Source organism: Pyricularia grisea, chromosome VII (assembly GCF_004355905.1).
Source record: "Pyricularia grisea strain NI907 chromosome VII, whole genome shotgun sequence".
NCBI classification, from domain to species: Eukaryota; Fungi; Ascomycota; class Sordariomycetes; order Magnaporthales; family Pyriculariaceae; genus Pyricularia; species Pyricularia grisea.
In genome coordinates this window covers 810772-833997 of record NC_044975.1, presented here as the reverse complement: position 1 = coordinate 833997, position 23226 = coordinate 810772, and the positions used below count along the sequence as shown (strand labels likewise).

The window sequence follows — 23226 nt, the reverse complement described above, 5'->3', positions numbered from 1 at the left end:
TTTTTTTTTTTTTTTTTTTTTTTTTTTTTGTGCTTGCTGCTACTGCTGCTGCTGAGAGCATTAATTGCCCGGCAAAGCTAGGGGAAGTGACGTTCCTGGAACGTGCATTAGCTCCCCATGTCCCGTTTCTGGTAACTTTTTGATCCCTGTAATCGCCCAAAGAAAAGTGGATTGTAGCATTTGCCGTACTGAGCCGGTTGGTGTTTGAGTCCTTGGACCACAATCACTGTTGGCTGGTATCCAATCCAGTACAGCTGCAACAACCTGTACCGGTTAAACCAAGCAAGAGCTTTCAATTCCCCACACAGGAAATGTCCCTGTTAGGTCAAGTGTTAAGTTGGTAGGCATGCATGCAATACATCACCAATTTTCATCGGCCATTGCGAGTGATCCCGAGACATCCAAGTCTTTTTTGGCCAGTGCCCTCCATAATTTTCTGCTTCTTCAATAACCACAATGGCACTAATTCTGTCACGAGACCATCGTTGCCAGCTTGAAATGTTCTTTTCCCCAAGTGCCGGTGATTGCCGGAATTCAGTTGCTCGTTGCTTTTTTGCCAGAAATTCCTACTACACCGTACTAGGCGGATACTTCACCTAGGTAGAGTTACCTTGTAACGTTGGGCTTCTAGAAACCCCCTGATCCCTTTTCTTCTTGTCTCCAAAATTCCTCAGCCAAGGATCAGCCTGTTCAGGCACCAGATCTAACGAATTGCTTTATCAAGGGTCTCCAGGTTGTATGACCGAATAAAAAAAGGACACATTAGATAAAGAGTCTGTGCTTTTGAGCTATGCAGTATGGCACGCCCGTGTAACAGGAGACGATGGAAGCTGGCGTCTGCGATTACGAAGACACCAAATTCCAAAATAGAAACTTGGAAAACCCCCCTCAAGCTAGAATGATTTATTTGCCTTGCTGAGCAGGTTTGGTGCAAGTTGGGGCACGGAGCCGCGGGCGGTTGGGGAAAAGGAAGACGACCCCGTTGTGTTAGCGCCATTACGCCAGAATTAGCGTGACAGAGCGAAAACAAGAACGTAAGATAAAAAAATCTACTGTTGGTTGTTTCCCCTCGAACCCTGAGAGAGAGAAAAAAGAAAAAAACAAAGACGCGCCAGAACAAAGTAGGACAAGCTAACCAAGCCTTAACTTTCACGAAGCGAGAAAAACAGAGTTTTTTTTTTCTCTCTTCTTTGTCTTGGGAGGCTTACGACGTACACGAGTCTTGCGTCCGTAAAAAAACGATACACGTATAGTAAGACCCAGTCAATACGGGACAAAGAGAGTTAGGGCTAGTCGGAGGCGATGGTGCAAAGGGTAAGCAGGTCATATTAACGTTGTAAGTACCAGGTTAAGGTAGTCTTAGGTACCATGTGTGTGTTTGTGACCCGAACGGGAGAGATATGATCTGAAGTGGGGCCAATGGAAAGGGTCGCGGAGGCCAGCCGGTCCGATCCACTTTTCTTTTTATTTGCGTCGTAATTTTGATTATTGCCGTTTTTCAATCCAGCCTTCGGCCACGACTTAACCACATCCAGTCTTGTTTTACACGAGTCGTTATCATCTACATTGACACCTTTTTAACTTTGTGCTTTGGATATCTTTGATTTCTGTGAATAGCAGTCTGGGGAAGAAGCTAGTAGGGTTACATTTTTGGAGCAGAGCAGGGCTGCAAGAGATCAAGAAAGTGGATCGATCGATCGGGTATTTGCTGAGCTTGCAGCATGTCGAGAAACCTGGGGAACATGGGCAGAGACCTCAAGCATGCCTTTGCGGTCTTCTTTGGTGTTTTGGCCGCGATTTGTTTTCCCGCTCCCTTTTTTCTTTTCTTTTCTTTTCCTGATAATACGTTTTTCCGACGTTCCTGGTTCAACTCAAAACGAAGGTCAATGTTGTAAGCAGTCATCAAATAGGAGAGATCTGCCCTGTGCATCAAGCACGGTGATCCAGACCGTCGGTATGCATCAACCGAGCCCACTCTTCGACTGCCGGCACACCCCCAAAAACTTGGAAAACCAATAGGGGGAAGAAGAAAAAAAGTCCGCATCTGTCGCATCTACGAGATCGATTGGTTACCCGCCCCTCCCACACAAACAAAGGACTCCATAGTAATTTCATGTACGCGGTAGGTAAGTTCTGCCTACCTGCATTGAGGAAGAGCTGTCCAATAGTTTCTTACATGAGCCCATTTTTTATCTTGTCTAGCTTGACATCCAATCAATCACCTTTTTGGTACCTACCTTTGTAAATATTTCAGAGCAACTTAAGGTTGGCCCCATCACCATCCGAACCGTTTTCCTATCAGCTTCCTAGGTCTGACCTTTTTTTTTGTGCAGAAAGCGACCGGCTCTGCATCAGACCATATGTGCAGCGAGTTGAAAAAAAAAAAAATATAGAAAGACCCAATGTGTATAGTAAACAGAATATGCTTTTTGGCACAAAAACCCACATGCAGGCCGTACGTAAAATTGCCAAAACAATAGAAAAAAGCTCCACTTTCAGAAACAAGGAGATACGTTGCGCCAGGGGACTCGGCGTCCACTCGGCGATGCGGCGGCGGCTTATAGCTTTCTTGGAAAATCTCAGGGTTCTGTTTTGTTTCTCTCTCTCTCTCTCTCTTCGGGGAGGCAAAAAAGAAATTCGGCAAGTATTACTTCCCCAAATGAACAAAAGAGAAGAGAATTGAGGCAAAAAATTCACCTCTCCCCCACACACCGAGAAGGGAGAGATAAACAAACAAACACTAACTAACCTTTTTGGCCTTTATACTACCACCTCAAGATATCGGGCCGGTCGGGAAAGCAGCAAATACCAAAAGACCCCAAGACACGAGTAGGGGTAGTTTTGTTTTTTGCTACCCGACAGACTCATTTTTGAATAACAACATTACACACTTCACTAAGAGAACCGAATCATTTCTTTTATCGATTATGTTCGACGGATTGTGGTGGGGTTTTTTAACTTCCCGTCAACCCCAATACCTTACCGAAACCTGTCGGTAGAGGCGGTTGGTTGATACAAGTTTCGAAACGTCCGTGCAACAAGAGCTCAATGAGAGGGAACATTAGACGACACTGCTGTCTTTGAGGAGGGTCTGCCTGCATTTAACCATTACATAGTATACTTAAGGTATGGTATTACTGTACGTCGTATTCCCAGTCAGATTTTCTGTTTGCATCCCTCGCCCCTTGGCCCCCCACGCAATCCAGACTACAACTTAAACATAATCGCATACATACTGTATCGTATGTGTATGCGATCAGCGAGTTATGCCGACGAATCTTTTTTTATTCCGACTAAAAAAGCCCGCCTTCGGTTTCTAGTCTTCTCCATAGACCAGAATCTAGATGCCGCAGATCACTTCTTGTTTTCGACTGGACAGAAGAGACCAGCTCAAGCCGGTCATTTTGGCTCTAGCAATTATTGCTAGTCCAAGGGTTACAGGTTCGTTATCATTTATCAGGTATTATTAAATGTGCTCTTCTCTTACCTACCTATGCCACCCCCATGCTTCGTTTTGATCCAATCTATTGCTTGGACATTTAGGGCTAGAAACCAAAATGACTTCGGGTGATCGACCCCCCCTTTTTCCCTCAACCGGTAGTACTTTGTAAATAGCTAAACAAACCTCCTACCTGGCACACAACACTGTGGGAATGTGAGAATAATCCTGCTCAACTTTTCTTGCGTTGACAGGCTTATGTTACGTCGCGTCGCTTTCCCTCTAGGCGAAACGCTACGATGAACAATCCCGAGCCTGTTTCCTCAACTCGTCTCCACAAACGCTCGGTCTTTACTACGAGTAGGTTAGGTACCAGAGTCGCATTTTGTTCATCCGAAAAATCCGTGCTAAAAAAAGGAGAGAGAGAGAGAGAGAGACGGAGACGGAGACACGCATACCAGGTACCTTGGTACTCAAGCATAACCCGCCTGCATATTTTCCCTCTCTGTCCGTGGTGCTTTCAAAAGTCCGAACCCTTTGGCGAACGCGAATTTGAAGTGGGTTTGTGTGGCTCTTTTCCGCATCTCCGCTTCCCGAGAAAAAAAAAAAAAACACATAGTCATCTTTTGTTCTGACCGAGAACAGACGGATGGAATGGGGACTTAATCTATCTCTCGTCGGTACCAAACACGCAACTCGGAATTTTGTGATCATTTCTTGTTTTTCTTTGGTTTGTTCAACTTGTTTAGTCGTGACGAAGCATAAAATGTCGAAGGATAAAAAAAACCCACTACTGGATGATGAGTATTGCAAATTTCCCAGACGACGGCTAGTTCAATACCCGCAGTCCGATAGCCTGGAACTAGGTCTAGATTTGAAAGAAAGGAAAAAAAAAAAAAAAAAGATCCTACAATACGTTGCCCAAACAAAACCCACCCACCCCCATGTAATTTACTTGAACACCTTTGCTCCAGACTGCCAAGGAACCACCTCACGTTTTTGACACATTCTAGATTGGCTCCATCCTACCCATCACAAACTGCCCACAACGAAAGCCATGGTAAAATCTCCACTAAACCCGTAACAGACGGGCAGTTTTGCCAAGATGTTCGGTTCGGTCTCTCTTGGCAAGACTGTCAACTTGTTTCCCGAAAGGCCAAGTTCTGTTGTAGTAAACAACGACACCACATGGGGCAAGATATTGAATTTTGACTTAATACTCCGCAAGAAAAAAAAATAAAAAGGAAAAGCAAGAGAGAAAAAGAAAAAGAAAACGCCTCCCCATTTTGGCAAAACAATAAACGATGAAGAATTTCCAGCAGCCAAGAAAAAGAAAAGAGAGAATAAACAGCTTAGATCCATGTCTCCCCATCCCTCGGACAGTAACAAAACGATGGTGTAAAAGAACCCGCCCTCCCCAACCTGCAGGTCGACAAGAATTTCTCGTGTCACGAAAAAAAACAAACAAAAGCTGGACGTGCCAGACCTTAACTCGCTCATCTCTCAAACTCGATTCCTCTTCAATTTACGTCCACAAAGAAACAGAGAACGGGAAAGAAGAGATGCACAAAAAGACCCTTGTTTACATGCAAAAAGTAGGCCACATGAACCAAAAAAGGTATTAAAATGGAAGAAAGGGCCGGAAAAGAAAAAAGAAAAAGAAAGTTGAAAAAAACAATCAAGGTGAATTGAATCAGAGAAGCCACATGAACCCGCTGTTGAGATAAAAAAACAAAAAAATGCGACGTCAATCCCTTTCTATAAAAACACTCAACGCATCCTCCCCAGAACAAACTACCTGTGGTTCGGCACAGGTCCTGCCTCCGAGGCGGCGGTCGCCGCCGCAGCCGCTCGTTCCGGGCTGGTCGGTACCTCGGACCTGCGCTGACTTTTCCAGAAGTCGAGCGCCTCGACGACGTCTTCGCCCCTCTCGTCCTCATACGCAAAAATGATCTATAGTCCCGAAATTGATTAGCTCCAGTCTCTGTGGCGGTACGTACTTATCTCACCAGTCACAGTCATATCCATGACTAGACTGCCTGGGATCAAAATTGGCGGCTGCTAAGAAATCCAAACTCACCTCATGCGTGCTGCTGTGAAGCATCCTGATGTTTCGGTGCGGCACAATGTGAACCGCACCGCTGTCGATATGCCTGAGCTCGATAAAGTTGGGCTCAAACGCCAGAATCCAGGGGTAACTGAGCGCAAAGCTTTGCGGTGTACCCTCCCAGTCGATTCGCCATCCAGGCCGAGCGCGCCATCCGTTGCGATTGACAAAGAAGGAGAACTCGCTGTAGTTGAGCAAGAACTCGCCGTTGAGTCGCTCGATGTGAATTGGCTTGACACCCTCCTTGCGTGCCACAAAGTCGAGGGATGTGTCTGCCTGGTCGAGTAGTGACTGCGTCTCCAGCGTCTCCAGAGCCACCACCTCGAACCCACGCGCACACGCCACGCAGAGCTTCGACTTGAGGAAGTGCACGCTCGTCGTCTCTGTCGGAATGTAGAACTCCTTGAAGGCCTTGAGCTCGTCCTGCCCGGCATTGAACATCTTGCCCAAACCCTTCTGCTTCCGTGTCTTGCTCATGGCGTCGTTTGGTTCGTAAACCTTTACTGTGGTGGTGATGGCCGACCACTTCACGCAACAGACTAGGTGCCTGCCCAAGCATATACCAGCCCGGAAGAATATGCAGTGGCTCTGGATCTTCTTACCCTTCTTGTTGCTCGAAGGCTCAGGCGAGTCGAGAGCAGAAATGGGATAGTTGTATAGTGTCTTATTGGAGAGCACCAGTAGCATGTTATATTCCTCAAGCACGTCGACTTGGGTCACGTTCTGCGTCTCGATGACACGCTTGGGGTTGGTTGGTGTCCTAGAGCGGCGGTCTGAGATAAAGATGCCTGTATCCGTGCCGTAGACCAGCTTTCGGCCACCGTCTGTAGTTTACCCATGTAAGCATTCCACACAATTCCACCGTCGATTATTGCATGCATCCACTTACCATATGGTACGCAACAGTTGACTTTGTTAGCTGGGCCAAAGAAGCCCGACGAAATCGTCGTCATGTTCAAGAAGTCTGCCCGGGCCCTAAGCCGTTCTTGTGCTGCGGCAATGTACTCTAGCCACTTCTGGCGTGCAGACTGGTTCGTCGCGTACAGAGTCAACTCATAACCGGCCTTGCCCAGATGCTTGAACGTAATCGGCCATCCTTCCGACTTGCTTGTGCTCGTGTTGGCGCTCCTCAACGGCAATAAACTGCTAGAAGACCTCTTCGGTCCTGACGAGGGAATGACTTCCTCCATCTCCTTGATCATCAACAGTTCCAGAGGAATGGGCTACTTCAACGTCAGCAAGCAAGTTCATGCAGAAAAGCACAAGAGGGAGCTACTAACCCTACGGTACGCTTTGGTCTCCTCAACCTTGCCCACAGTCTTGATACGTGCCAGTAGTACGGCATGATCAAACAAAAATGCCGTGATATCTGCTGATTCGGTTGGCGATTTCTTCATCTGGCTCTTGAACACCAACTCTCTGCCCTCGTCCGTCAGTCTAAGGTCCACCCTCTCATTGGGTCTGAATTTGAGTTGCTCGTTAAGCCGCCTGAGCGTAAACCGATTCTCGGCCTTTCCGGACTCGGCGTTGACTCTTGCCAGGAGGTCCTTGATCATCTTCATGACCTTGGGAATGTCTGTCTTATCCGAACTGTCGTCCACTGTGTACTTGCAAACATTCTCCAACAGAAGAGGGTATCTGGCCAGACGTGTCGTCGGCTTGGTGAGGTAGCCGTTGAGTTCCAGTTTTCTCGACTCCTTGCGCCTCTCAATCTCGTCCACAAATCGCGCAAACAGCGGGTTGTTCGACCGCTCATTCTCAAACTCAAACTTGGCCTCGAGCTGCTTGGAACCGTAGAGGATAAAAGGCTCGAACTGAGGCACGAACTCCTTAAAAATGTCGCCAATATTAGAGACAACCGGGTCCTTTTGTTGTCGGTCCGTAAGAGCCTTGGCAAAGCGGGAGCTGACGCCGTGAATGGAAGGATGATCGATGATGTTGCTAAAGATTTTGCGCACAACCTCCTCCCTTCGATGTGCAGCAATGGGAGAGTTTTTGGAGCGCAAGGGGTTGATCCAAAAGTCACGCAGGTACTCAAGATCCTTGACAAAGTCCCTTTCGGTATAGCATATCTCGGATATGACCTCCTGGCGTTTCTTCTCCTTGTCGCTGACGCGCTCGGCAATCTCTTTGGGAACCGTGTTGATCCAGAGCTTCTGCTCGTCGGTTTGGTCAATGTCGTCCTCGCCGACTACTGGAGCAGACTCGTCCTTCAGACCTGGACCCATCTTCAAGTTCAACCTGGAAACCTGTTCGAGGCGGCGAGGGCAGGCAATGCTGTAGCACAGCTGATCGCGGGTGCATGTTGGGGAATAGCATTCGGACAGCAGTACAAAGACACCGTTGACCGATGTTCCGGCATCCTCCTGTTCTTCTGTCATGGTCTCCTTGAACTGGTACATCTCCGTCGAGGAGTCGCGTAGCCTGTGTTCATAAGTAACATCGTGGAAGAATTTTTGGGCGTCAAGAGCGCGACCAAGAAGCAGAGCCAGATTCCTATCAGTCGTCCGAATAATATACGAAAGGACATCCACTGCCTCGCTACCTGTAAAGGCGTTCTTGTACGTCAAACCGTTCTTGGTCTTGTCGCCAGTAATGATTTTCTGCTTGAAACACTCGGCCACGCGAGACAATAGCGCAGGATATACCAACGGTGGTCGGACCTTGGCCGTCGTAGGCCTCTCACTCTCGACGGATCGTGCAACCGATGGGCGGTGTACCAAGGTGTTAGAGTCTGTCTTGTCGCTAGCGGCGATGGAAGGTGCTATCGTTGAAGCCATAGACATGGTTCTATCATTACTGCCACTGGCGGAGGAAGCCATGCTGGTCGTCCTTGTTTGTGAACCTGGAGCTGGCGTATATCCATTCGCAAAACCATGGTAGGTCGGAGAAGTATCTGTCGGCGGGGCACCTGGCCTGCGGTTCGGTATTATGCGTCCGCTCATGGTCTGATGCGCATCTCTGTCGTGTGACGAGTAGCCTCCGCTCATGGACATGGCACGGTCGTCATGCCTATCGGGAACGACGCGACCCTGCGCCGTCGTCCTGGCCGAATGAGGAGCGCTCGGATTCGGGGTTGGAGCATTATAAGGTGCGTGACGGAAAGCGTTTGCAGGCGATTGCTGGTAGGCATTCGGAGGCGGATGATACATCTGGGGTCTTGGAGCACTCGCGAGCGACTGGGTTCGGTACGAGTCCGAGTTGAGTGCTGGCGGGGGAACTCCAGGGCCACCGCCTCCTGAGTGAAACCTTGGAGGCGGAGGTCTCATGCCATTATTATAGCCGTTCATGGGAGGCGGAGGTCTAGAGTCAAAGCGAGGCGGTTGCTGTTGGCCCGGATAGCGTCTTGCTTGTTGTTGCTGTTGCTGCTGCTGTTGATACTGCTGTGATGGAACCTGTTGGGGAGGTGGTCGCTGCTGCGGACCTGGATAATATCCGTTTTGCTGCTGATGCATCCGAGGGTCGTCCATCGGTGGCCTGTTGCGGGGAGGCATCGGTTGGTCTCCGTAAGGACCACCCTGAGGCATCCTAGGCGGGGGCGGCCGCTGCATTCCTCCTCCCATTGTCTGAGTTCGGGCTTGCTGCTGATGCTGCTGCATGAGCTCGGGCGGGGGCATGGATGACGATGTCATGGTGTGCGATCGACCAGGGCCCGGGACGGCGCCGAATATGTTAGAAAAGGCGGCCTCGCGTTGGAAGTCGTTGTTGGATCGGCCGTAATCGGGTGACCGAGGTGGCTGCTCCTGGCCAGGCCCCGGTCTCCGATGCTGCTGATATTCTGCCATCGTGATGGACTTCTGCGACCGAAAAGGACGATAAAATTAACGGGCTGTCTGCGTTGATTAGGGCGACCGCAGAACAAACCGAGGCCAACTAAAAGCCGAGGTGTCGCGACGGAATTGGGCGTCAGGAAGCGGTCGAGCGGGCAATAAAAAAAAAAGCCCAAAAAAACGACTCACCAGCGCCGGGATTGGCGGGCAGCAACTCGGCCAGTGCTCGCCGGAGCAATGATAAGAAATACTACCGAAGCCTTGTCAAAAGGTTAGGGTGGCCTTGGGGCTGGTATAATTTTTTTTCTTTTAACTAATTTTTTTTTTTCTTTCTCCTCTTGCCTCGCCGTGTTCCAAGAGCCAAAATCGTAGGCCGATAGGCTGGGGTTTAGGTTGTGACGTTATTTGCTTTGCAGCAGTTTATTTGAGGGTTTCTGGGTTGGTCTCTCCGGTGGCTGCAGAATTGGAGGGGGAAAGATTCACTGGTGCTCCGTGCCAACCCTGCCAGAAAGCGGCAGGCAGACAGTCTGGCTGTCTTTTGACGGGGCGGGCGGACGACAGGACAACGGCGCAATCAATTGGTGACTGCCCGAGTGGAGGCCTCTTGATGAAGGTCACCGGTTTCTACAAGTTTGACGCCAGTAGCTTGATTATCAGCAGGTAGTGGGTAAAGACGCTGGAATGATTTCAGGGCCAGGTAAGGTGAGTAAATAGACAGAGACAGTCTCGTTTTTCCAGTTTAAGGTTGTGTCGTGTGGTTGCCCGCACACCTTTCATCCAGGGCCCAGGCACCTACGACGTACCTCTAGGTACGGGCAGAGATCAAATGCAAATCACAAAAAGGGATTGCTGCAAAGCTTAACACCATCCCAACCACAACTCTCAGGTCATATCCTACAGCAGGCAAAGGCGCTCATTGCTGCTGTTAATTATTGGGCCCGGCCTATATCTGCTTAACTTTGCTAACCCAACGAGATCTAGCTAAGCTAAATGTAATAAGCTGGCTACATGTACCTAGGTCATTAATTACCTGCCTTACTTACCCTAATGTACCTTACCGTACCTGTAGGTAATTGGGTCCAACTCTTATCGCACAGTAGAGCCCATCCATCCAGTCTGGTTTACAGTACCAGAAGGTTTAAACCACACAACGACGGTTCCGGATTTTGGTGGTTGGGACGGTTATCAGTGGGGCAAGACACTGTGCAAATTGGTTTGGCTTGTAGGCGACACCTTCTCCCGTCGGCTATGCTCTCTGCTGCCACAGTCTGCCTGTAGCTTAAATCAAGTATCTGTAAGGTATCGTTACGGTCATACAGATGTATGTAGCATATCGCTTTCAAGACCGTGGGGAAATAACTATGCCGTGGATTTCAAAGACAAAAAGCGAAGACTATATTGCAACCTTTAACGGCCTTGGGCTCGTATCAAGTGCCCTCGATTCTCAGGTGATCTGATGTCATGTACCCCAGTAAGGTACAGCCTGACGACAAAGAGTGGACCCTGAGACTCAGAATGGCCAAGTTGCCAAGAGTCGAGCTTGCAGTCGAGTCACGTGATCTAAACGCGAGCTTCCTCCGCGCTTCGTCCGGGGTTGCCATTAGAGCATCATCAATCGCAGCCCTGGTCAAGGTCATCAGAACGACGACATTCAACACCATTTCTCGCGCAGCCGCATCTTAAATTCTTTTCGAATCGAGCGCAGCTGCAACAAATCAAGATGCCAGGAGTAGTACCGTCCGAGTCGGAGCTCGCCCCCAAGTTCGCGCCCTTTGTCGGCATGGTAAGCTAGCTGCCTGTTATTCCTCAATGTAGCTGGCTGCTTTGCATCATCGCCAACCTCTCCAGCTCAGCTAGAATGGCTGCAATACCCACGCCGTCGATCCCATCGGCCAGCATGCATTCGAAGCTAACAGATTGATCTCTTCACTCTAGGCCGGCATCGCGGCTGCAATGATTTTCGGATGTATGCACAAACTTTTGTCCACCTTACCAACCTAGCATCTTTAAAGATTCCTCCGTTGATATGCACATGACGAAGATGTGCTGACGAAATACAACCCAAACATAGGCGCTGGCGCAGCATTCGGTACAGCCAAGTCGGGCATTGGTATCGCGGGTGTCGGAACATTTAGGCCAGACCTCATCATGAAGGTAAATTGGCACCAGCCGCCTCCTGTTGGCTTCGTCTTCCAGTAGCCGGTCACCTGGATCCTTGAGGCTACGGTCACCGCTGATAAAACTTCAATTTCTTGCTGGCTTTTAGTGCTTGATTCCTGTCATTATGTCTGGTATCATCGCTGTTTACGCCCTCGTCGTCGCCGTCTTGATCGCCCAGGACCTCAACCCTCCGAATGGAAACGCGAGCTACGACCTTTTCAGAGGCTTTATGCACCTCGCTTGCGGCCTTTCCGTTGGCCTTACTGGTCTGGCCGCCGGCTACTGCATCGGAATTGTGGGGGATAAGGGTGTCAGGGCTTACATGGAGCAGTCCAGAATCTTCGTTGGCATGGTGCTGATTCTGATTTTCGGCGAGGTCTTGGGTCTTTATGGGTATGACTCCTTGCTTGACTTTTGAATATCGGAGCACAAGTATCGCAATTTATCGGATATACTAACTATGTTCTGCGGGGCATTAGGCTTATTGTTGCGCTCATTCTCAACACCAAGAGCCAGGGCTAATTCCGACACGTCGGCTATCTCATACTACCTCCTTCATCCACTATATTTGAACCTCACAGATATTACATACATGGGAGAGATGGACCTGTACTATTCCACCAGGAGACGAAGAACTAGTTGAAGCAGCACCCGGTGAGAGCATGGCAGCAGTTTCTGCTGTGCAGGGAAGTGTCAATATAGCATTTGGCCGGCGTTTTCTTTTTGGACAGTGAATCTACCTACTTATTTCTACATTTCCTTTGCAGTCTTTCACGACGGTTCACAGTGTACATTATCGGACCCGGCATATCATGAGATTGCGAATATCTTGCAGTCGATATTTACAACTCTGCCCGGGCACATTTCAGCTACAACGTATGTTACGGCATTGTCATTCAATATGAACACGTGCGGGACGAATGGTACATAGCATATTCGTATTGCCTAGTGCTAATATGTACGGTCCTAACAATCTGGGTGGACTCCCCGTTCCGTCGTCAGCCAGAAACGGTCTACATACCGTTCAGCTCGTTCGGCTATTTGTTCAGCTTCTGTGCATCGAATACCTCAAAATGCTGACATGAAAAGTGTGTTGCCAGGTCTCTGTAAATGCCCAACATTGAAGAAAAAAAATGAAAAAAATATGAAAAAAATACAAAGGAAAGAGATGGTCGCCGACTCATGCATGCAAGAGAAAAAGAAAATCCGAAAATATCCCAAATCAACGACTCCGGGAAAATGCAACGATATATGTGTCTTAAGGGTAAACCCCTTTTTTTTCCCGGTCGAGGGTGATGGTTCGACAGAATCGAAATGGTGAGCATAAAGGAAACAAAGGAAACAGAAGACAAAAGAAAGACATCAAAACTCTAGCTGGACCATGCAGCTCATACCCGGCCAGCACTGGGCCGGTATCTGTTCGTTTGCGTCGTGTGATTTGTATTGGGAAATCGCCATCTTGTTGGCGTGTTCGTGGGGGGTTTGGGGGTTTATTGTACCCTCAGAGGAGTCGCCTGTTGCGAGGCTGGAAGTCTCTCATCTGGGCTGTGAATTCACCAACGTCAGTTTTAGTGTTTTCTCCCTCGCCATTCGCGGCCTGACCACACACACGTGAAAACAAGACTCACCAAGGAACAGATCCCACCGACGGTTCTCCATCTCGAGCACCTCGTCGCCGTTCTCCCTCGCCAGCCTCTGGGCCCTGGCGCGCCTGGCGGCGACCTCGCCGACGAGGTATGGGTCCTCGAGCGGGCGGTGGCGGCGCTGCTCCTCGGCCTCGGCAATCTCACTGACCCTCTCGAGCCGGGCGATGCGGCTGGGCGAGAGCTCGAGCCTCCTCGGCGATGCGGAGGCGGCGGCCGAGGCGCGCCGCTGCGCCACGTTGCGGTACTGGCGGTTGTTGTGGTTGTTTGTGGCGAGACTGGACCACGACGGGATGCGAAAGGCCGAGAGCTGCGGGACCAGTGTCGGGAGCGGCCCCGTGGGGACCGGGGGCAGGCCGATGGTCGGCTCGTTGACCGAATCGGCGGGCGGGATCAGGCTGGGTCGCGACGAGTTGGCGTAGTAGTCGGCCGAGGCGGCGGCGGTCCTCCGTTGGTTGCGGTGCGAGTTGAAGCTGTACGACGGCGGTGAGGACTGTTCGGGCGGCGAGTAGGCCGGCGTTGCCTCGCACGGGATGGTGTGGTATGACGGCGCCTCGGAGACTGGTTTTCGCCGCGAGTTAGCTTTGGGAGCACTTTTTCTTTTTTAAACTTCGGAAAGTCGGAGAATCTCGGTTGGGGGATCCCGGGTTGGGGTCGGTGTTTTCGGGGGAGGAGATCGGTGCGGAGAGAGAGAGAGAGAGGGAGGGAGGAGAGGCGCCCCACAACACGCTTTCGGCCAAAAGGCAGCAAGCATGTGCCAGCGTCCGAATAGGTGAAAATACGAGAATAACTCACCGTATGATGGAGCTATCGAGTGGATGGAAGCAGTCTCAAAGTCTTCTGCTGTCAGTGCCTCTATGTTTCCATGGTTGCCAAAGACCCGCGGGCCGCTTTGTTGTAAGACTGCGGTAGCCATGGCCGACGTATTCCGGAAACAGTGATTGCTGTTTGGCAAAAGACACTGGCGTCTAAAACAGTAGCAACAAAAGGGAATCGAGGACGGTTTCTTTGTCGTCGGCAGGATGCCCTGTCAAAGAAATGACTGTGTGAGAATAAATGGACGACCCTGTACTGAAATATGCCACGGAGAGCAAAAGTCGCATCGATTTTTCAGGACTTTCCCTGCAGGACCGTTAACGCTACTTCGGAGCGGTAAGGACTATAGGAATAGAGTCTTTTTGTTAGTCCGGTCGGCCGGTGATTTAGGTATTCCATGAGATCATGGCTGAGCTGAAAAGAACCCAGCAAAAGATCAACACCCTCGAAGGTAAGAATGCCAAGCAAATCAGCAGTGTCACGAGTGGCGGAGCACCAAGACATTTGGGGCGGATTTGTTTGGTTGGGCTGTGAAGGTGCAAGGGGAGACAAAAACAAAATACACACCAATTCATGGATGGAACCGTTTCTAGGTTAAGATAAGTACCTAGGTAGGTAATAATGATGATGATAAAAAAAATAACTTGGGATGTAAGGGGCACGTGAGGGTCCCTAAGTATAGATGTTATGTCTTATCGGTTCCTTAAAGTGGCATGTGGACATGAGACCAGGAAGTAGGTAGGGAGCTTCGCGGGAGCTAAATGCGAATGTGTGTGTCTAGTCTGGGTTTGTAGACAAGGCAAAATATCCGTATCCGAAGCTACCTAAGAAGGTAAGGTAAGTTGCCTAGTCTTTGTTTTATTGAAAGAGGGGGAGTAAGCCTGGCCAGGCCTAGCAAGGAGGGCGACGAAGGCAAGCGATTGGTCTCGGTTGGAAAAGAAAATAGATAATGTTTTACAGTGATGAGAGAGAGAAAAAAAGATAAAAAAGAAGGGACGTAAAAACTATCAAGTTTAAAAAAAGGATCAGGCAGGTAAGGGTAGCTACAGTCATAAATAACAGCTACCTAGGGAGGTAGATTGGGTAGCCTTGCTCGCATCTAAGAGTAAGTTAATTACCTAGCATGGCTCACTTTCGGGGTGTGTACCAAGTACGTATGTGCCAATAATCAATTACCCGCTTTCCTTGTTGGTACATAACAAATACGGTCTGCCGGCCTCGACTGTGAACTTGCTTCTCGGCTCGTGGGATAGAAGCAGGGGGCTGTGCTGTTGTTTACTCCTGTTAGTGTGGAGGGATGATGTTTGTTTACCCATGATATATGGATACGATCATGTACAACCAGAAAGGCAACTGGAGAGGCGCATCATAATTTTCTGAAATAACCCCAAAGTAAACCTTCCTAGGATTCGAATGCAGACTGGGATCATCTCTGGGCGAAAACTACCGGTAAAGCATGCGGAGTAGTGATGTTTGAATTTGCGGTAAAATAACAAAAAAAAAAAAAAAAAAAGGTAAGGCACCCAACCAGTCAGCCAAGGTGGAATTGCGTTGAATGGGCGAAGCGAATGTTTGCTTTCGGCTTTGTTTCCGTGCATCGGGCCCTTGTCGCAGGGGGAAAAAAGCTTCCAGAAATTTCAAAATGCCTCAAATACTGTGCCTTGAGGTTGCAGCAAGAGAGTTCCCGACCTTCCGGATTTCTCAGCTGCCCAGGAAACTAGACAAGGTTCCAAGACCTTCATGACACCACTACCGCAGTCCCCATTCGATGAGAAAAGGAGTGACCGATTATTGCGCGGGGTTTATCGTCGTCATTTGCTCCCCCCGCTAAACAATGCTGGTCCAGGCTTATCGTGGTGAACGTTGGAAGGCGGGGCACCCCTGTCAATCAAACCAATTTGTAGTGGCCCTTTTTTTAAAGCACGTTCGGTCCAACGATGACATGAACGATGGATGGCTTTCTTCGGAACATTTTATCTTGAAACATTCTACCGGGTTACGTTCTATTTTTTTTTTTTTCTTCCAAGTATTTTATTCTCATTTTACTTAGACATATCTTCAACAGTTAGCAAAACTCAATGCTAAAATCAATTTAAGCATGGTATTATCTTGGACAAACCAAAAATTGTTCAATTGTCACCCACGACTCATTGTGTTCCCCAGTACCTGCGCTAGGGTCGACTTGCCTTTTAATTTGCTTGCTTTGCTTGTACCTCCCAAAACCGGAAGTGAAAGGCGCTTAACTACTATGCGAAGATTCGTCCATGCTAAACTTTTTTACCTGATAGGGATGGAAGGTACCTGGTAGGTACTGTAGTCTTCCACTTGCTTTTACCCGGGGTTTAACCAAACCTTTTTTTTTTTCGCCATCGATTTTCCCCATTTCGTATCTATTGACCAAACCACTACCACCAGAAAAAATATCTGATCTCAACTTCCGTTCCGGCGTCGTCACTTATCCTCACAACTTTTAGAAAAGCAGCACAGAAAAAAAAAAACGGGATGCTACCCAAAAATACATCGACATTGGATGGTTAGATCAAGATTGATTTTCCCCGGCCCGCAGGACGCAGTAACTGTGTATGTGTCTAGCGCATAAAAAAAAAAAAAAACACCCACCCATTACTCCCTACTATGTATGTACAAGGCATGCAGCATTGGTTTGACCGGTCGCGTACCTGAAAATGGTCGCCTGGTCCTGTCGATCTCATCAAGTCACCACCACCTTGTGGGGGGTACAAACAAGCATACACCCTGGTTGCACATCATCGGGATAACATCATGGACCCTCAGAAAAAAAAAAAAAAAGACAGGGCTCGGAATGTTCGGAAAAGGGGTGACAGACGGCGCACAACCAACGGAAGGAGAACAAGGTCAAAAAACATTAAAAAGAAAATTACAGTCATCATACATTATCCAGGCTGTGGGACGACGGCATACATGGTAGACTAAAAGCTTGCATTGAGATCAAGGTTTGGACGTACAGGACTTTTGTGGTTTGTCCAAGACCTTTCTGGCGTGCTCCGTGAACTGTCATTGGTAGGTTGGACCCGAAAGGTGACATAAGATCGGGCCGAGAACGCTCTTCACGTTTGGCTAGAGGCTTGGCTTTCACCACAAACCAAGCAGTGAGGAAAGAAAGCAATATCGTCGTCATCGAATGCTTTCCAATGATCAAAGAAGTCAATTAGGTATTCATCACACTAACGCCAACTCACAATACTAAAATAGAACAAAAATCAAAAAAAAAGGAGAGAAAGAAGAAATATTGCATAAGCTGAACAGTAAGAGCATCAACAAAAAACATACACCATAACTTTACCGGTCTTGCACAACCCCAACACCCAAAAAAAAAAAAAAAAAACACCAAGTGCAAAAACAAGATAACAATATAACAGACAAAAAGAACAAAGAAAGGAAAAATAAAAATAAAAAAAATACACGCATCTCAACAAAGAGCGTACCCTGTCTGCCTTTCCACAAATCCACAAAAGTTACCATAGGTCGGCTCGTACACGAACCGATAGTCGATCGGCAACAGCTGAGGTACCAAGCACGCACCGGGAGCACCTTCTCGTCTTCCAAAGTTGAAGTAGGCCCTGGTGTTGGTATTTGCATGGAGCCAGAGGTGCCTCTCCACCGATGTGGCCCAGAAACTCATGGCAGAGATGAGGAAAGCGAGGACCGTGCCCCAAAAGATGAGGCAGTACACCATGGCAGCATGAGGAACCGTCGGCAGTGTCGGCCAGTCCCAGTCCTGATCGCCAGGAGCCCCCGCGGCCCGGGCCTTCCCCTTGGACGAGTACCGTTTTCCGTACCGAGATTTCGCGCCGTTGACAAAGGTTTTCCAGCACCGACCCGGGAGTCCCAACAGGCCCAACAAGTAGAGAAGTGCCATCTTGGTGTTCTCTGGCATCATTTCCAGGAAGCCCCAGATTGCCATGAAGACGAGCAACCACTGGTCAAAGAAGCCCGAAGCCTCTGATACAGCGATGGGACACTTGCAAACACGACCACAAGTATAGCAGAGTTCCTCCTCGGCTTTCGGTTGTCCCCCCAAATCCTTGAGCTTCTGTCGCAGCTTTGTGTTCTCTCTGGTCGCATCGACCAAGTCCGACCAAAGCTTGGATGTGTCGCTCCTTAGATTCTGAATGACGGCCGCGTCTCCCATTGAGCGTGTCACGATGGCGCGGTACTGCAGTATGGTCTGCTTGAGCTGGTCCTGGAGGGACTTGACGGTTTGCACTTGAAGTTGAATCAGATCCTTGAAGTCCTTTTCTTTCACATCCCAAGTTGCGGCCTTGTCGGTAAGTTGCATCAAGTCTTTGACAAGTTGGTCGTTCATAGCCTTGGTTTCTCCCAATTTGGTTTGTAGTTCCTGCGCAGCGGCCACACTCGCTTGGCCATTTTGGGTCTGCTGCTCGGTTATTTCGGCCAGAGATTTCTGCAGCTCCAAGATTCGCTGAGATTGCTCGTCGCTCTGTGACTTGTCCGCCTCGAGAGTCTTGATCTCTTCCTCCTTGGATTTCACCAGGTCCTCGAGTTGCTTTTCCTTGGCTGCTCGCTTTGCAACATCGTCTTGGAGCTGTCGGATATCCGCTTCCAGTTGCTGCACGTTGGCCAAGTTGACTTCGCAATCTTGGGCTCGGTCCTTCTCCAGTTCCGTGATCTGGCCAGCCTGTCTTGCACTTTTTGCCTCCTCCGCCAAGAGTTTCGCGCTGCACTCTTTCAGCTCATCCTTCAACCCATCGAGCTCTTGCCCTGCTTTGGCGGCAGAATCTCGAGATTCTTGGAGGAGGGTGTTCAGATTTGCGACTTTTTGTTCAACCGAGGCTTGACAGTCGTTGGCCTTTTTGAGGAGTTCCTGAAGCCTAGTGCGGATCTTCGTCATCAGGTCAAGCTTCTCGCGGTATGCGGCATCACTCTTGTCTCGTGACTTTTGCAGATCTTTGATTTCGTTTTCCATATCGTAAAGCTGCAATCCCATGTCAGTCGCGATCTGTTTGGTGGTCTCGAGTTCTCCTCCCAACTCCTTGATTTGTTCATCTCTGGCGACAACCGCTTCCTCTGCCCGGTTTTTGGCTTGCTCTAGGTTGTCGGAGCCGCTTTCCATGGTGTTCACGAATTTGGCGACATACTCGGGATCCATCCGCTCTTTTTCCAGGGCGGCGATTTTGCCGTTCAGTCCATCAATCTCAGCCTGCTTCTCGGCCAGGTCTTCTGCATGCTTCTTCTCGGCCATGTCGAGATCGCATTGTAGTGAGTTGGCCAGTTCCTCGCCATGGAAGCACAGTCTCCTGGCACGTTGCAATTTTCTGTCCGTCTCCTCCAGGCGGTTCACGGCGTTTAGCCGCTCGTTTTCGAGGTTGTTGAGGTCCTCAGTGGCCTTTGCCGCGGTTTTAGTGGCCTCGTCCACTTTGACGCGTTGGTCGCGAATGCTTTCGTCTTGCTGTTTCAACTGCTCCTTGAGCCCTGCAGTCTCGGAATCCAGCTCAGCGGCACGGTCGTTCGACTTTGCAAGCTCATACTCGAGGCGCGATTTCTCTTGCTCGACAGCTTGCAGCTTCTCCTCGAGTTTTGTAATTCTAGCATCCAACTCAGCGGCGCGGTTCTTGGACTCTGCAAGGTCGTTTTCGGTTTTAGACTTCTCGTCCCTGGCGGCATCTTTGGTGGCCTGTAGCTGCTCCTGAAGATGTGCCATCTTGGATTCCAACTCGGCGACCTGATTGTTTGATTTCTCAAGGTCGTCATCGGCATTGTTTTGGGCAGCTTCCAACTGCTTCTCAAGTTGCACAATCTCGGACTCCAACTCAGCGGCCCGATTATTGGACTTCTCAAGGTCGTCCTCGGCGGTGCTTTTGATAGACTCCAGCTGCTCCTCGAGCTGCTCAATCTTGGATTCCATCTCTGTGACGCGACTTGTGGCAGCACTCAGCTGCTTCTCGAGCAGCGCAGCCTTTGCTTCCATTGCAGCTGCAGCAGCCTTGGCGTCCTTTAGCTTTTTTTGGATGGCCGAGGCCTCGTCCTCCTTTTCAGAGTCGCTGAGCCTCAGAGCCTCCAGTTGCTCCCGGAGCTGCGCGATCTCGGACTCCAGTTCATCTGTATCGTTGTGGGAAGCTGTCAACTCCTGCTCGAGTTCCGCGATCCTCTCCTTGAGCCCAGCGATTGTGAAGGTGCTTTTAGCCGCTTCATGCTTGGCAGCTGCCAACTTAGCCTTGAGATCTCTAACGCTGGAACCTAATTCGGCGGCTTGTTTGTTGGCAGTTTCCAACTGCTCCTCGATTGCTTGCATGGCTGATTTCTTCTTGTCAAGATCGGCCTTCAACTCGTTGATTTCCGTGTTTTTGGCTGCGTTGTTCATCTTGGCCTCGCTAAGCTGCTCTTCATTCCTGATGAGCTCTTGTCCATTCAGTAACAGTTTCCTGGCGGCATTGCCGTTGTCCGCCTTCCACAACTCATGCCTAGCATTGGCCGCGCGAAGGTCTTCAATCTCTTTGGTCATTCGGTCGCGTTCGTCTTTGAGACTGGCAATCTCCTCAACCAAGTCCTCGAGGTCCTTTGCCTGCTTGCCGCGCTCATTCTCAAGGCCAGAAGCTTTTTTGTCCGAAACCTCGAGGTCCTTTTCCATTTTGTCGCGTGCATCTTTGAGACTGTTGAGCTCATTGGTTAAAGCCTCGAGGTTGTCGGCCGCTCGATCGCGCTCATCCTTGAGACTGTTAGCCTCATTGATTTTACTCTCGAGGTTCCCTGCCATCTGGTCGCGTGTGTCTTGGAGTCTTTCAAGGTCCTTGGTTGAAACCTCGAGGTCCTTTGTCAGTTTGTCGCGCTCGTTTTCAAGGTTATCAATCTCATCGTTTAAAGCCTTCTCGTTTACTGATAACCTATCACGATCGGCTTTGAGAATGGCATTCTCCTCGGCTGCCGTATTGAGCGCTTCTTTCATCTTGTCATGAATATCCTTCAGAACCCCATAGTCCTCTTCCACACTTGCGAGCCTCACGTACGTATCGGGATCGGGTCGAGAAGCCAGGTCCTCTTTCAGTTGGGCAATCTTGGCGATGCGGGCCTGTTTCTCCTTGTTCATCTCTTTCAACTGCGAGTGCAGGATGCCGAAGTTCCTCGACAGACTCTCATAGGCTCCCGCGTGAGTACTCTTGATCTTTTGCAGTTCGGCGCTGAGTCTGGCAAGCTCCTTCGTCTTGTCGCTGCTGTCTTTGGCAGCCTCGAGGAGAGCGCAGTGAGAATCGGCCAGTTGCTTCTTGATCAGTGCGGCCTTGTCCTCCATGCGTTCTGTCAAGCCGGATATCTTATGGCAGGCGTCAAAGCAGTCCTTCTTGAGCGAATCGTGTATATAGTAGAGCCTTGCGTATCTGTCTTCATCCTCGGAAGATTTTGCCGCGAGTTCTCTCCGCCCCTTCTCCGCGCTGGCTCGCAGCTGTTCATTGTCCGCCGTCAGTTCTTTGACGGTCTGGGCAAGGTTGCTGATCTCGGTGGCCTTTTCCTTGAGCTCCTTGTATGTCTTGTTTACCTCGGCCTCCTTGGCCTCCAGCTTAGTCTTGTGGTCGCCCACCTCCGAGCGCTTGGACTCTACCTCTGCCTCGAGTTCGGTTACGCGGGCTCTGAGGGACGACAGCGTTGGACTCTTACTGGGCTCGGAGAAATCAGGCTCATCTTGAAAACTGGCATAACCCCGGGCGGATCCTGGTGCACTCGTCGAGACGCTGGCCCGCCTCTCTTCGCGATAAACCAAATCCAACTTATGGCTGACCCTGGAAAGCTCATCCTCTTTCTGCTGAAGCTCAGCCTTGACTTGCCGAACCTCCTCCTCAGCATCGTGGAACTTCTGCAGGGCATCTGCCAACTGTTCATCAAGTTCTTCGACCTGGATTTTGGCGTTTTCGTATCTTTCGTTGGCTCCCTTCGCGTCGGCCTTGGCCTCCTCGGCTTCTGCTGCGTGGAAATTTGCAGCTTCATTTGAGGCGCTGAAAATCCCGTGGTAGAATTCGGCCTGTTCCCTGCTCACCGCTTCCGCCTGTTTCGCCTCTTTCAGACTTTTGCCAGTCTTCTCGCCATAGTCTGTCAGTTCTTTGATGGTTTCCAGATCTTTCTTGGCCCTAGACTCCAGCTCTTGGATGCGCCTCTCCTTCTCTGGCAACGCCACCTCGAGTGGATAAAGCTTGCTCCGGAGAAGGTCCATCTCCTGCTCGAGCTCGTACTTTTGGTTGCGCAGTACATCCTGAAGCTCAGTCTCGCGCGCTTGGTACAACTTGATGGTGTCTTGCATCTCTCTATCTTTCTGTTGCAGCTTTTGCATCTCTTCCTCCAGGTGTGTGGCCCTTCTGTTTTCGTAGTCTACCATATCGTCCAGGGACTTCACCTCGGCATGGGCCTGCTCCAACTGCTTTTGCACTTCTGGCAGCTCCTTCACCGCGGCCAGGGCCTCCTCGCGAACATCCGAAGCCTTTGAGAGCTTCTCCTCGAGCTTTTCCTTGGCGGTCTTGAGCTTGTCGTGCTGGCGGAGGAAGTCGGTGGGGTCTGTTTCGGAGTTGAAGACAATGTACTCGTACTTGCCGGCCTCCCACTCCCTCCTATCAAGTCGCTTCTCCTCATCGCGTATGGCGATCCGGCGATCCGCAAGATCCCGCGGCACGTTGGTCAAGTCTTCTCCGGGACTAGCCGGCTCAAAAGGTCTTTTTGTTAGGTAATCGGTCTGGTATTTGTACCAATCCACCATATCTACCTTGGGGTGGTGCCGGGATATCCTGCGCTCTCGCTGCGCGACCCGCTTCTTCCTGACGGCGAGCTTCTTGCGGGGCATCGCGATTTCATTGATATAATAATCGGCCGGATCGCCCTGTAGGCCGAGCTCACGGCACTCGGCACGGGCAGCATCGTGGTCCTCCTCGGTGAAAGCGGACACCGGCGAAACCAGGTCCGAATCGGAGTCAGATTGCGAGTCGAATTCGAAGCCTTGCAGCTTGGCATAGTCGCGCATAGCCGCGGCCATATCGACGATAAGTGTCTCGTCTGGCTCGATGCTGGTAGTCTGGCCCAATGGCCCTCTACTGGATTCAGCCATCTCTGGGGGTGCCTTCTTGGGTGTTTACTGTACTTTTGGCTGTTGAGCTGTCGGGGTGATGGGTGACCACCATAGGTCGGAGGGTTGATGCTTCTGTCAACAAGGCGATGATAATATGATGATCTGAGGGGTAAAGAAGAAACGGAAAGCAAAGACAAAATATCTCCTAGGTCCAGGAAAGGGGGAAGGGGTCCAGCGCAGCATTTTTGCCC

At 50.0% G+C, this 23226-nt stretch overlaps 5 protein-coding genes across 5 annotated transcripts; 2 read left to right on the top strand and 3 right to left on the bottom strand.

Moving 5' to 3' along the window:
* Window positions 1-4482: 4482 nt before the first annotated feature.
* Window positions 4483-9954, bottom strand: PgNI_10282 (uncharacterized protein). The gene is made up of 5 exons (XM_031130255.1): window positions 9506-9954; window positions 6827-9343; window positions 6436-6769; window positions 5520-6370; window positions 4483-5392 (listed from the first exon to the last, which is right to left on the bottom strand). The coding sequence occupies exons 2-5, from the start codon at window positions 9329-9331 to the stop codon at window positions 5234-5236; spliced, it is 3849 nt and encodes a 1282-aa protein (XP_030979755.1). The 5' UTR covers window positions 9332-9343; window positions 9506-9954; the 3' UTR covers window positions 4483-5233.
* Window positions 9955-10954: 1000 nt separating this feature from the next.
* PgNI_10281 (uncharacterized protein) lies at window positions 10955-12388 on the top strand. The gene is made up of 4 exons (XM_031130254.1): window positions 10955-11099; window positions 11252-11282; window positions 11388-11869; window positions 11956-12388. Exons 1-3 carry the CDS (start codon window positions 11037-11039, stop codon window positions 11513-11515), a joined length of 222 nt encoding a protein of 73 aa, XP_030979754.1. The 5' UTR covers window positions 10955-11036; the 3' UTR covers window positions 11516-11869; window positions 11956-12388.
* A 589-nt stretch (window positions 12389-12977) lies between these two features.
* On the bottom strand, window positions 12978-14035 carry PgNI_10280 (uncharacterized protein; the record flags this gene model as incomplete). Its single annotated transcript, XM_031130253.1, has 3 exons — window positions 12978-13021; window positions 13105-13680; window positions 13915-14035. 3 exons carry the CDS (start codon window positions 14033-14035, stop codon window positions 12978-12980), a joined length of 741 nt encoding a protein of 246 aa, XP_030979753.1.
* A 2057-nt stretch (window positions 14036-16092) lies between these two features.
* On the top strand, window positions 16093-16895 carry PgNI_10279 (uncharacterized protein). Its single transcript, XM_031130252.1, has 2 exons — window positions 16093-16239; window positions 16351-16895. Exon 2 carries the CDS (start codon window positions 16574-16576, stop codon window positions 16880-16882), a length of 309 nt encoding a protein of 102 aa, XP_030980192.1. The 5' UTR covers window positions 16093-16239; window positions 16351-16573; the 3' UTR covers window positions 16883-16895.
* A 488-nt stretch (window positions 16896-17383) lies between these two features.
* PgNI_10278 (uncharacterized protein) lies at window positions 17384-23014 on the bottom strand (the record flags this gene model as incomplete). The annotated part of the gene is made up of 1 exon (XM_031130251.1): window positions 17384-23014. The coding sequence occupies one exon, from the start codon at window positions 23012-23014 to the stop codon at window positions 17384-17386; it is 5631 nt and encodes a 1876-aa protein (XP_030980193.1).
* Window positions 23015-23226: the final 212 nt, after the last annotated feature.